At 41.9% G+C, this 12,177-nt stretch overlaps 1 protein-coding gene across 2 annotated transcripts; it reads left to right on the top strand.

The window, feature by feature from the left end:
• Positions 1–599: 599 nt before the first annotated feature.
• pgam5 (PGAM family member 5, serine/threonine protein phosphatase, mitochondrial) lies at positions 600–11,926 on the top strand. Of its 2 annotated transcripts, none has more exons than XM_078227196.1 (6): positions 600–892; positions 2,611–2,786; positions 4,555–4,680; positions 6,200–6,288; positions 8,871–9,001; positions 10,744–11,926. In XM_078227196.1, exons 1-6 carry the CDS (start codon positions 708–710, stop codon positions 10,889–10,891), a joined length of 855 nt encoding a protein of 284 aa, XP_078083322.1. In that variant the 5' UTR covers positions 600–707; the 3' UTR covers positions 10,892–11,926. The 2 variants fall into 2 exon arrangements, with proteins under 2 accessions (XP_078083322.1, XP_078083321.1); XM_078227195.1 differs by having other exon boundaries at positions 603–892; positions 8,868–9,001.
• The last annotated feature ends 251 nt before the right edge of the window (positions 11,927–12,177 follow it).

Below are 12,177 nucleotides of genomic sequence, written 5' to 3'. Positions count from 1 at the left end.
TCTCAAAGAACTCAATAAGGTTTGTGAGGCACGACCTACCCTTCACAAAACCGTGTTGACTATCCCTGATCAAATTATTCCTTTCTAGATGCTTATAAATCCTATCTCTTATAATCCTAGGAAAGTAGGCAACATTAACACTGCAATGAAGTTACTGTGAAAATTCCCTAGTCACCACACTCCAACGCCTGTTCGGGTACACTGAGGGAGAATTTGGCACGGCCAATGCACCCTAACCAGCAGGTCTTTCAGATTGTGGGAGGAAACCGGAGCACCCAGAGGAAACCCACAGACACGGGGAGACTCCACACAGTGACCCAAGTCGGGAATCGAACCTGATGACAGTGGGTGAGGAATTATTTATATTGTAATATTTGTCGATTCTTTTGCCTTTTTACTTGCAGGTAATTCAAAACAGATGAGAAAGGGGGGAAATAAATCAAGATATTGGAAAATGATCCAAATTAAAGTGTGTGGGAGTTTTAACTAAAACTAATTAACCAGAGTGAGTGTTGGATCAGCTTCAGGGGGAGTTCCAGCTCCCCAGGGAGGCACTGAACTCACCGGAAGTCCATCGCTTCATTGGTCCGCCTTCCGCTTCCGGTTGTCGGTGTCCGGTAATTCCCGTCCCCCCAGTAACGCGGACCCAGTAAACCGGTTCCGAGGCCCCGGACTCGGCGCTCTTTTCACCCCCCAGCTTTGCGCCCATGGCTTTCCGGAAAGCCTTCCAGGTGGCCTGCGGCATCGCCGGCACGGCGGCCGTGGTGGTAGCGGCGGCGGCGACGACACAACGGCGCGGCGAAGGCAGGGTCGAGGCGGCGGCCGTGAGCTGGAGCCCGAGTGTGGGCCTGGAGCAGCGAGGCGCCGCCGGCTGGGACTCCAACTGGGACAAGTGAGTGCGGGAGAGGCCGAGGCCCCAGGGAACAAACCCCTTCCCGCAGGCCCGGGGCGCCGGGTTCAGACCCGCCGCAGAGAGATGCACAAACTCCCGGTGCAGCCCCGAGAAGGAGCCGCACCGCCGGGGGAGCCGCACTGTCGCGGGAGCCGCACCGAACCTGTTGGGTTGGATGTGAAATATCCCACAGAAGTGTCCAAACCAGAGCAGGGAATTAATCCCTGTGATTAATATTTAACCTGCAACTCATCAACATCCCAAAATGTAACTGTTAAGCCGCTCATTATCACATTGCTCTTTGTGGGAGCTTGCTGTGCGCAAATTGGCTGCCCTGTCTCCTCTATTGGAACAGCCCCAAAGAGAACCTCACTCACTGGGAAGTACTTGGGAAGCCTGAGGTTGAGCGGCAGCAAATCTCAAATATATCCTCACAATCCAGACATCTGCCGGTAAGGTGGATTGCCCAAACTAAATTGCCCCTTTGTGTCCCAAGATGTGATTTGATTTGATTTATTATTGTCACATGTATTAACATACAGTGAAAAGTATTGTTTCTTGCGCGCTATACGGACAAAGTATACCGTTCATAGAGAAGGAAACGAGAGAGTGCAGAATGTAATGTTACAGTCACAGCTAGGGTGGAGAGAAAGATCAACTTAATGCGAGGTAGGTCCATTCAAAAGTCTGACAGCAGCAGGGAAGAAGCTGTTCTTGAGTCGGTTCGTACGTGACCGTAGACTTTTGTGTAGGTTAGGTGGATTGGCCACAGGATAGGGCCAGGGTTAGGTACTCTGTCATAGTTGGTGCTACTCGATGGGCCGAATGGCTCCTTCTGCACTGTAGGGATTCTATAATTCTATTCTGTGTTTCTATAAATAACAGTTGTTAAATCTCTATTCGGTCATCTCTCATTCATCTCCCCTGCACACTCAGAGGTTTCTCTAATTATTAAAGTTGTTGGTTACTGAGGGACAAAGAGCAAAGGCAGATAGATGGTGTTACAAAAACAGATCACCTGTCATCTAATTGAATGGCGAAACAGTTGTGAAGTGGTAGAATGACTCCTGTTCCTACTTCTGTAAAAGAAAAAATAAACTATATATAACTGTTACTTTTCTAAAGGAAATTTTTCTAGTTTTAGTTATTATCATAGAATCCCTACAGTACAGAAGGAGGCCATTCGGCCCATCGAGTCTGCACCAACCACAATCCCACCCAGACCCTATTCCTGTGACCCACATTTACCCTGCTAATCCCCCTGACACAAGGATCAATTTAGCATGGCCAATCAACCTAACCTGCACATCTTTGGACTGTGGGAGGAAACCCACGCAGACACTGAGAGAATATGCAAACTCCACACAGTCACCCGAAGCTGGAATTGAACCTGAGTCCCTGGCTCTGCGAGGCAGCAGTGCTAACCACTGTGCCACCCCATTAATGTGTTGTTAAAAATAATACGGTGCTGGCGGAATTTGAAGCATGCTGCTGAATGAATTTCTTTCACTTTGCTGCATTAATTATTGGTAGAGTCTTCCAGAGTTTAGTACAGTTGTGTGGAAGCACTTGTGCTGAAGGGAATCGATTCTTGTTAGTGATTTTAACCAGTTTTCAGCCTGTTAGTTGAAGTGCCAGTGAAGCATTTTGTTGATGGATAGCAGAATGCTAAGATGGTGGTTTATTTTGTAACCTTGAATGTATTTCTTTCGTTTCAGGCGGGAACCAATTTCACTCATTAAACCCAACAAGAAGAATAAAGAGGACACGGATGACTTGTCTACTCAACTTGAAAATTACAAAGTCAAAGCCACGAGGCACATCTTCTTGATCAGACATTCCCAGTACAACCTTTCAGCCTCGACAGACAAAGAAAGAATTCTAACGTCGCTGGGTCTGTATTTCATGAAATTATTACTCGAGACCATTTGTAAATGATTTTTTTGGTGGGGGGAGAGAAAGGAGGGGAGTAGCAAGAAATGTTGTTGAGAAACCAGAGGCCAAGGTCTTGCAAAGGAGATTGTGCTGGACTTAGGAAAGAGAGTAGGGGACAAATTAGACAATGCTGGAAATACTCAGCAGGCCAGGCAACATCAAGTTGAGAGAAACAGTTAATGGTTCAGGTTATAACCATCAGAACTAAACATTTAGAAATATAATAATAGGTTTTGAGCAGGTGGGGAGGGGCGGGGGAAGTGGGAAGAACTTAAGGGAAAATCTATGATTGAGCAGAGGGCAGAAGAGATTAAATGAAAAAAAGGTTCTGTTTTTGTTCAGGTTTGCAGTATTTTGCTTTTGGACTAACTGGACTGTTCTTACAAAGCTGGCTTTGATATCCTATGATTTTCATCCTTGTATTCAGATCCCTCCATCACCTCACCTCTGCCTGTGTCTGTAATCTTGATGTGGAGATGCCGGCGTGGACTTGCCTGGACTTGCAAAGTCTCACTGGCTGTCCTGTCTGGAGACAATACACATCTCTTTAACCTGTGGTAATGCTCTCTCCACCTACATTGTCTGTACCTTTAAGACTTGAATAGCTGTAAAGACTCGCATTCCAATCATTATTCATTATTCTGTAAATTGAGTTTGTGTCTTTATATGCCCTGTTTGCTGTTTATGAGCAGATCTCCCACTCACCTGATGAAGGAGCAGCGCTCCGAAAGCTAGTGGCGTTTGCTACCAAATAAACCTGTTGGACTTTAACCTGGTGTTGTTGGACTCCTTACTCTGTAATCTTGTCCAGCCTCGCAACCCTTCAACTGCGCACATCTATTTCTGACATCTTGAACATCCGCCATTTTAATCGCTCCACCACTGGCAGCCGTTCCTTCAGCTGTTGAGGCCTTGGACTCTTCAATTTACTCTCACATTCTTTCTCACTTTCTCCTTTAAGACACTTGTTTAAAACCTACTTTTCTACTTGGAAAGCCAGATGGTGAAGGATGGTACTGGAGCCAATCTTTACTAGTTTTACATTTATAGAACAAAACGTAACAAGTATGGACTTTCTAAATCGACTTCCCCACAGTAAGGTGTGAAAAGCCAATATTGCCCTCCACCTGAATATAATTAATCAGAATCGATACACAACTAACTCTTAGCTCTGACCAAGCTTTTGGCCATCAACCCTAAAATCTCTGTCTCAGTGTCCAATTTTACTTAATGAAATGTTCCAACGAGCTTCACAGAAGTGTTAGGATGTTAAAGGTACTTTGTAAACATAAATTGTTGTTTTTCTACTGCAGGATGCCAGCAAGTTTAGAGAGCAGGAGAGAAGATTAAAGAGATTAAATAGAGTGGCAATGATGGCAAACATGGGCTTTAACTGTAGGAAAAAGGGTCAATTGAATTGAGAAGTTCCTCTGTTTTGAGGTCCAGGGTCATAAAGGATGAGTTGGAGCAGGAAGTGTTTACAGGACAAAGTATTGTGACTGATGAGGGGCAAGGAAGCTGATAGGTCACTATTTACCTTCACAGTTCCAGAGATGTGAAATGTGATGTTTGCCACTTGTCATGAAGTTGATTGTAATCAGTACTTAAGCAAAATGTCGGCCATCAGACATGTTTGACGGTGTTTCATTTATTTATTGAATGGCGTGCAGCATTATTAACAATAACCCGGTTGTTATCTTCAGGATGAAAATATAATTTTGTTGCAGGGCGTGAACAGGCGGAGTTAACCGGTCAACGCTTAGCAAGTCTGGGATTGAATTATGACATCCTGATTCACTCCAGTATGACCAGAGCGAAAGAGACGGCAGCAATTATCAGTAAATACCTGCCAGGTGGGTCACCTGTACTTAGTGCAAGTTAACATCTGGGTCTCATGATCATTTTGCAGACCGCTGTATTTTAAAACGATTTTTGATAATCTATTATAGCACCAAAAAACATTGTGCCTGTTGAGAATCGGATATTTAACAGTAACATCGCAGAGTGACTTTAGCTTTATTTACTCTATCTCTCTCTCCTTTGTAAAATACGCCTCAAACCTGCCTTTTTGACTTAGCTTTTGGTCACCTCCTTGTATCTCCCAATGCAGCTGGTGTGATATCTTGGCTGATAGCACTCCTCTGAAGTGCGATGGGTCCTTTTATTATTGTCCAACTGCTGCGTAAATAGAGGTTGTTATTTTGCATCTCCATGCAGTGCAGATCAATGTAATGTTTTGGGTTGCAGAGCCGGAGTCATTTCAGATCTGACGTTTGTCAAGCGTTACGTGTTTGGGAGGAAGAAGAGAACTTAGATTTATGATTCCTAAAGCTCTCCATTTATAAAATAATGAGGGGCATAGATCAGCTAGTCAACATCTTTTCCCAAAGGTAGGGGAGTCTAAAACGAGAGGGCATAGGTTTAAGGTGAGAGGGGAGAGATACAAAAGTGCCCAGAGGGGCAATTTTTTCACTCGGAGGTTGGTGAGTGTCTGGAACAAGCTGCCAGAGGTAGTAGTAGAGGCGGGTACAATTTTGTCTTTTAAAAAGCATTTAGACAGTTACATGGGTAAGATGGGTATAGAGGGATATGGGCCAAATGCGGGCAATTGGGACTAGCTTAGTGGTAAACAAAAAAGGGCGGCATGGACAGGTTGGGCTGAAGGGCCTGTTTCCATGCTGTAAACCTCTATGACTTTAAAGGTCTTCCTCACCTCCTGTCTGTGTCTGTTGTAGACTCATTGGGAAATCAGTCACTCTGATTAGTCACCACTATTGTGAAATGTGAATACTTGGATGCTGGACGGTGAACTTCACAACCTTGGTTTAATTCTTCTGTTTAGCAATTCCTTTGTTCCTAGATGTGAAAGGACAACGTTATCTTAGGGAGGGGGCATCGAGGGGATAAGTTTTGTAACAACTTGATTCCATTCGCTGCCTCGTTATTTATTTCATTAGCACCCTTGTCTTTTTATATTCAGAAAGATTTGAATACATAACCTTGGCTGAATTTCAAGTGCAGTGCAGCGGGAATGCTGTATTGTCAGAGGTACTATATCTCAGATATTATTTATAGAAGAGCAGAGTTATCCTTGCTGTCTGTGGGAGGTTGCAGTGCAGAAATTGGCTGCCGCGGTTTCCTCCCTTCTAAGAGTGATTACGCTTCAAATCATTATTCATTGTCTGTAAAGCACTTTGAGACACCCAGTGGTCATGAAAAGCACTCTATTTCCTTACTGGAAAGGATAAACAAAGAGCATTGACATGGGGCTGACACAGAGGAATAGGAAAAACATGAATGAGATGTTTATTATCTAATGGTTGGATGTGATATTCATCTTCTTACGGAGAGTATTCTCTGCTGGGATTCTAGGTTTGGAAATGATGAGTTGTGACTTGCTGAGAGAAGGAGCACCAATTGAACCTGTCCCGCCCGTCAGCCATTGGAAACCGGAGGCTATGGTAAGAATGAAGCTTAAGGTGACCTGCAGTGAAATTCCAACGGAAATCAAAACATTGATTCCCATGAGTACAGTGTAGGTAATACATGAACGTCATTCAGCCTCCATATTTAGATATAAACGTCTTGGCAAGTTATTTCTTTTATACAACCTCACACTGTTGCGGAGACAAGTGAATCTAAGCGTCTCCTTTATTAGCCCAAGAATGCTCAACCCACATTAGGAACAGGAGTAGGGCCCTCCATCCTGTTCCGCCAGTCAGTGAGATTGGTGTTGTTTCTGTCGGGGATGGCATTCACCAATCCCGACATGTTAGTTTTAGATATGTGGAAAGAAGGAATATTGATTCAAGAGCCTGTATTGCAGCAGCGCATGTCCTCCTGCTGCAGCTAAGCTTGGGGGGAACAGCTTGAGGAATATGAGGCAGTTTGGTGCACTGGGGTGGGTGATGATTGGGGTGGGTGATGATTGGGGTGGGTGATGACTGGGGTGGGTGATGACTGGGGTGGGTGATGATTGGGGCAGGACTATCCAAACTCTTCATTTGAGTCTCTCCTCACCAATGAAAGGGTTGATTTTAATTATTGAGTTGAATATAAAAGCAGGTCACAGAAATGAAATGCGGGTGTTCCCATTAGTGAGTCCCTGCATATATTGAGATCCCGTCAGAGGTAACTGGGAGGAAATAAAAACAGGATGTTTGTTGCCAGTAAAATTCTGTGCTTGAAATATGAGTTGATCTAAAATATAAATTTCAGTCTGTCAATATAGCTGTATTTTTTAGTAAATTTTGGAACGTGAATGGACTCTAAACCTGTAGCAACTGTTATTGCAGAATTTAATGTACATATATATATCTCCATTTCTCCAGGCATCTCTTTGTGTGCCAAATCATGTTTTATTATAGATGCAAAAGTTTTTTGGGGGAAAAAAGCAAGTCAGTTTCTTGATGCTTCTGACCCAAGGTCAAAACTAAGGATTTAATAGTTTGCAATTGAACTCTGAGTGACCTGAGCTGCATCTACTTGCATCTTTAGTTTTAAAAGGATGCTGTCCAACATTTAGCAGAATAATACTTTGTTCACGTCTTTACAAAACAGCAATGATGATCTGACCAAATGGGAGAAACGCACAAGGAGAAATGGAGGTATCCAGATGGAACAAAAACTTTCAGCTTGTTTGCACTTTCCAGTCTGTGACACAACAGGTGCACTTTCGGCAGGTTTCTAAGTTACAGGTAGATGTTAAAAAACACAAATTACAGAAAAGCTCTAAATTTATATAGTACAGGACCACAATATCTACAGAGCACAAAGAAACAATAGGGGTGCGGATGTCCAGACATGAATAGATGTGACTGAATTAACTCGGTGTTTGCTTGACAATAATCGGGAACACATCTACTTGATATAAAACCGTGCATCTTTCGGTCTGCCTTGAGAAGTGCTGTTACAGTAATGTAAGAAAATACATCAACACACCCCTTAGTCTAATTTCATGAACCATGCTCAGATCGCTAACAAACATTTTTAAATACAATATAAAGAAAAGACATTTGGCAGTATAGAGGAAACCTTCCAGCAATTGAAAATGCCTTAAATGATACAGGAAAGGAATAGCAGCACTATTGGCTAACCTTATTAAATGCACAGGAAATAGGGATTTACAAGCACCTGCTAACTTAGAGAATTATTATCCACCAATGGAAAAAATAACCTGATTGATCAGTTTAAGAGCACTTAGCCTAGTAGCTTTTTCGGGTACCAACGTAATAAACGAACTCAAATTAACTTAGGGACAAAGTAAAAGGGGCGGCTCCCCAAAAGGAAGGGGGGGAACAGCCCGAACCAAAATCAAAGTCGAAAGGAAACTTAAAACGTCAAACCAAAAGGTGATTATCGGGGTCGATAATACACCCCAGCCCCTGCGGCGCCCAGCGGTCGCGGAAGGCGTCAACCGGCACTTAGCCTAGTAGAACTGTTAAACCCAGGTCAGAAGTTAATTGGTTCAAGCCTCACTTTAGAAACTTGAGCACATTAAATTGCTGCCAGTGCAGTACTAAAGGAGTGCTCCACTGCCAGAGGTGCTGTTTTTTGGAGATGTTAAACAGAGGTGTTGCCTACCTGTTTTTTTAGGTTAACATAAAATATTGTACGGAAGAGCAGCAACTTCAACAGTCATCCATCAGCTAGCATTATCAAAGAAATGTTATTTGGTCATTTATCTCATTGCTGTTTGTGGGACTTTGGCTGTGAATAAATTGGCTGCCATGTTTGCATACAAATGACGTGATCTCAGAAATAATTCATTGGCTGAAGGGTTTGGAGACATCCTGAGGCACTGCCGTTAGTGCAGACTCTTTCTGTCACTGATTAGTAGTGATCCTAGAGGTTCAGGAGTTTCACACTGTTGCCCCTTACGACAGGATAATACCATCACTTAATATAATATTTCTGTGCTTTATTTCAGTTAAAATGTTGTCATTAATGAGTTTTGCTAATTTCCAGACGCTACTGCATTGATTTTCTGAGTTTGAGCATGTGAGGTTAAGTGGTTTACATGTTTTTAAAATGTCCTCAGCAGTATCATGAGGATGGTGCTCGGATTGAAGCAGCCTTTCGTCGCTATATCCACAGAGCAGACCTGAAGCAAGAGAACGATAGTTACGAGATCATTGTCTGTCATGCAAATGTAATCCGCTATTTTGTTTGCAGGTAATTATTTAATGTTCTTTGTTATTATAGCTGTAACTGAGAAAGTGTGAAGTTTTTGAGTGAATTTCCTAAAATAACTATTAAGAGCCATTGAGTATATTCCATGAAGTATAACATCAATTCAATAATGTTCACAAATGTAGACGAAAGTATTTAATTTCTACCAATCTAAATCTGTTGTATATTAAGTCTTGTCTTTATACATTACTGACAAGGCATGACAAATGTTACAGGAAGTGTAGAGTTTCTTTTCCATATGCTGTTTCAGAATTATGGTCGGGATGAGGTACTTTGTTTTTGTGAGGAAGCTGAGATTATATTTCTTCGAACCAGTAAAGGGGAGATTTAATGGAGATGTTCAAAATCATGAGGGTTTTTGATACATTAAATGCAAAACGTTTTAGTGGAGGAATGGTAATCAGAGGAGTCACAATTTTAACATCTCACCCGCAAAATGTCTCCGCACTGTGTGACCACTTCAATTATTTAAGTTATTAAATTTTATTTGACCTGAAAGTGGGAGCAATAGGAAAAACATGAAAGATTTCTATATTCTGCGAAAGTTATGTTTCAAAGAGGGGCTAAGGATAATGGAAGCAAAGATGAAAGAGAAAAAAGGTACTTAAGGAGAGATGTTGAGAGCTGTCTTTGGGGTTAGCCATGCGAGACCTCCTAGGTGCCACTTGGTTCAGGAAAGAGCTGAAGCAGCCAAGCAAAAAATTTTGTTTTGAAGTTTCCTACGTTTCCACAGCAGAGGGGGAGAGAATGAGAAGTTCGATACTTTTCCTGCAGCAGCAGGGGGTTTGCCTTGTGATATTACTGGAATAATTACACCTATCAGGGATTGTTGCCTAAAGAGTGTTTACTTGTGAAGCTGACCAAGTAGGAAGTTTTTTTGGGGAATATTTTGTAAGATTATTTTAACTGTGTAAATGTAATCTTGTGTGCTTAAGTTTTCTTTTGTTAATAAATGTTTTAATTTAATGTTTAAAATCCCAAAGTGCTACTTTAACATGTGGCTCCAGAATTCAGTAAACTTTATCTTGTGGTCAGAATACAAAAAAATGTGATAAATCCGCGCAACTCTCCCTTTGGGAATTGGTTTATGCAACAATTACCATCTGCCAGATCATAACACAGGTCATTTCAGGGGGCTGAGAAGAGTGAATCTCATTGCTCTGGGTCTGGAGTAGCTAAAGATCAGATTGGGGAAAGAAATACTCCAGTAGATTCATGGTCACATTACTGATACTCGCATTTCATTCCAGATTTAGTCAAAGGGCTGCTTTCTGTGCTGTTAAAAAAAATTCTATAACCCAAGATTAGGGACCAATTAGAGGTCTACAAAATTATGAGGGGCAGGATAGAGTGGTTAGTCAGAGGCATTTTCCCAGATTGGAAAGGTCAACTACAAGAGGGCACAGGTTCAAGCGGGAGGGTGTAAGTTTTGGTGGAGATGTGCAGGGAAAGCTTTTCACATGGAGGGTGCTTGGAACACACTGCCAGTGGAGGTGGTGGAAGCAGGCATGTTAGCAACATTCAAGGCATATCTGAGCAATAAGTAGTGGGTCTAAATATGGATTAGGAATTGGCGCAGACTTGGTGGGCTGTGGAAGGATTTGAACTTGTATCTCTGATCAGCTCTCCAGAGAGTAGTCCAGTAACATTACTCTACAGTACTTCAATTTTTCTTTTAGCTTTATAAATTATCCAGTAATCAGTTTCTGTTCCCTTTTCTGTAGAGCGTTGCAGTTTCCTCCAGAAGGATGGTTGAGAATGTGTCTCAACAATGGCAGCATCACCTGGCTTACCATCCGTCCTAATGGCCGGGTCGCACTCAGAACATTAGGAGACACGGGCTTCATGCCTCCTGACAAATTAACTCGCTAAAAAACTGCTGCTTGTTGTTTAGAAATCTTGTGCTTCACCTTCACAGTGCAAAATATTGTCTAATACTTGAAATGAAATGTTATCACTGTCGGTTTACAAAATATTTACAGATTTTTATTTTAATTATTTTTCCTGATTTTCTGTACAATTTTAATCACACCCCTAAATCCTGGTTGTGTGCGTGTGTGTGTGTGTGTGGAATAGAATTAATCAATGTTGATTCATATTGACTGATGATAGGTGCCTACAATGTCTCCTCCTGTGTGACTGTGTTTCTATTCTCTTTCATTCCTGTAACCTTGTTAAGAAATAGTAAAACTTAACTTGGAGGGAGATGCAAAGTCTGGTCGTGAGTGTCTTTATCACTGTACCAGTATTTTTTTTAAATAATGCTCAGTCAGGATGTTTTGCCTGTAAAACAGTTGCTTTTTATGAACTAAAACTGCAGAGACCTGTTATTGATGCAAGACCCTGACTGGCAATGACGATGTATCTTGTTTTACAGTGGTTGGTCAGGGAGACATGTTGGTCTTCTTGACTCCATGTGTAGTCGTCCGACCCAGGAAAGCCCTTCCTTCTCTATGCTGGTGGCTGACCTCAGCCTTCTAAGCCAGTAATGCTCAGGGGCAGTGGGGACAAAGCAATTTGATGGATCTTATTCTCCAGCACTTGCTACTGGAGTTGTGGCTCTGGCTGTGATGTCTCTAAAGCAGTCTGTTCAACTACAATCACACGGGTGCTTTGCATCCATTGATTTATAAGTGAAATAACTTTTAGCTATGGAACACACCCCAGTGTGCTCGACAACCAATGAATTAATATTGAAAAAGTCAGATATAATGCCTAAACACCTTCAGGTGCGGGCAAGTTAAATAAAAGCTTTAATAATCAGAGAAAAACAGTAATTAGTGATCAAGATATGGAACTTGCATCATGTTTTTGCATTAAACAAATTGTATCAATGTTTTGTTTCAGGTTAGTACATCAATGCAATATTAAATTCAATACAGGGTTCTGCAATAAAGGGTTTTTAACAAATTGTTGTTGTCATTTAGCACTAATCCAGTTCACATTCAAGCTGTGTTCTTTCATTTTTAAAATAATTTATGGATTTAGCTTCAACAACTTGTCAAAGAATTCCTTATTTTAATCATCTAAAGCCATTCTAGGAAATCTAAAATATCTTTGTTCCCATTCACTTTCAGTAAGTGAAAGAGCGAAGCTTTTCCCTCCCTCCCACCTAACAACACCAGCCATTGCAGTTAAAGATATCGGTTTAACTTGCA

The sequence above is a fragment of the Mustelus asterias genome, chromosome 13 (genome assembly GCF_964213995.1).
Source record: "Mustelus asterias chromosome 13, sMusAst1.hap1.1, whole genome shotgun sequence".
NCBI classification, from domain to species: Eukaryota; Metazoa; Chordata; class Chondrichthyes; order Carcharhiniformes; family Triakidae; genus Mustelus; species Mustelus asterias.
The sequence above is the reverse complement of the archived record's forward strand: the minus strand, read 5'-3'. Positions and strand labels throughout refer to the sequence as shown.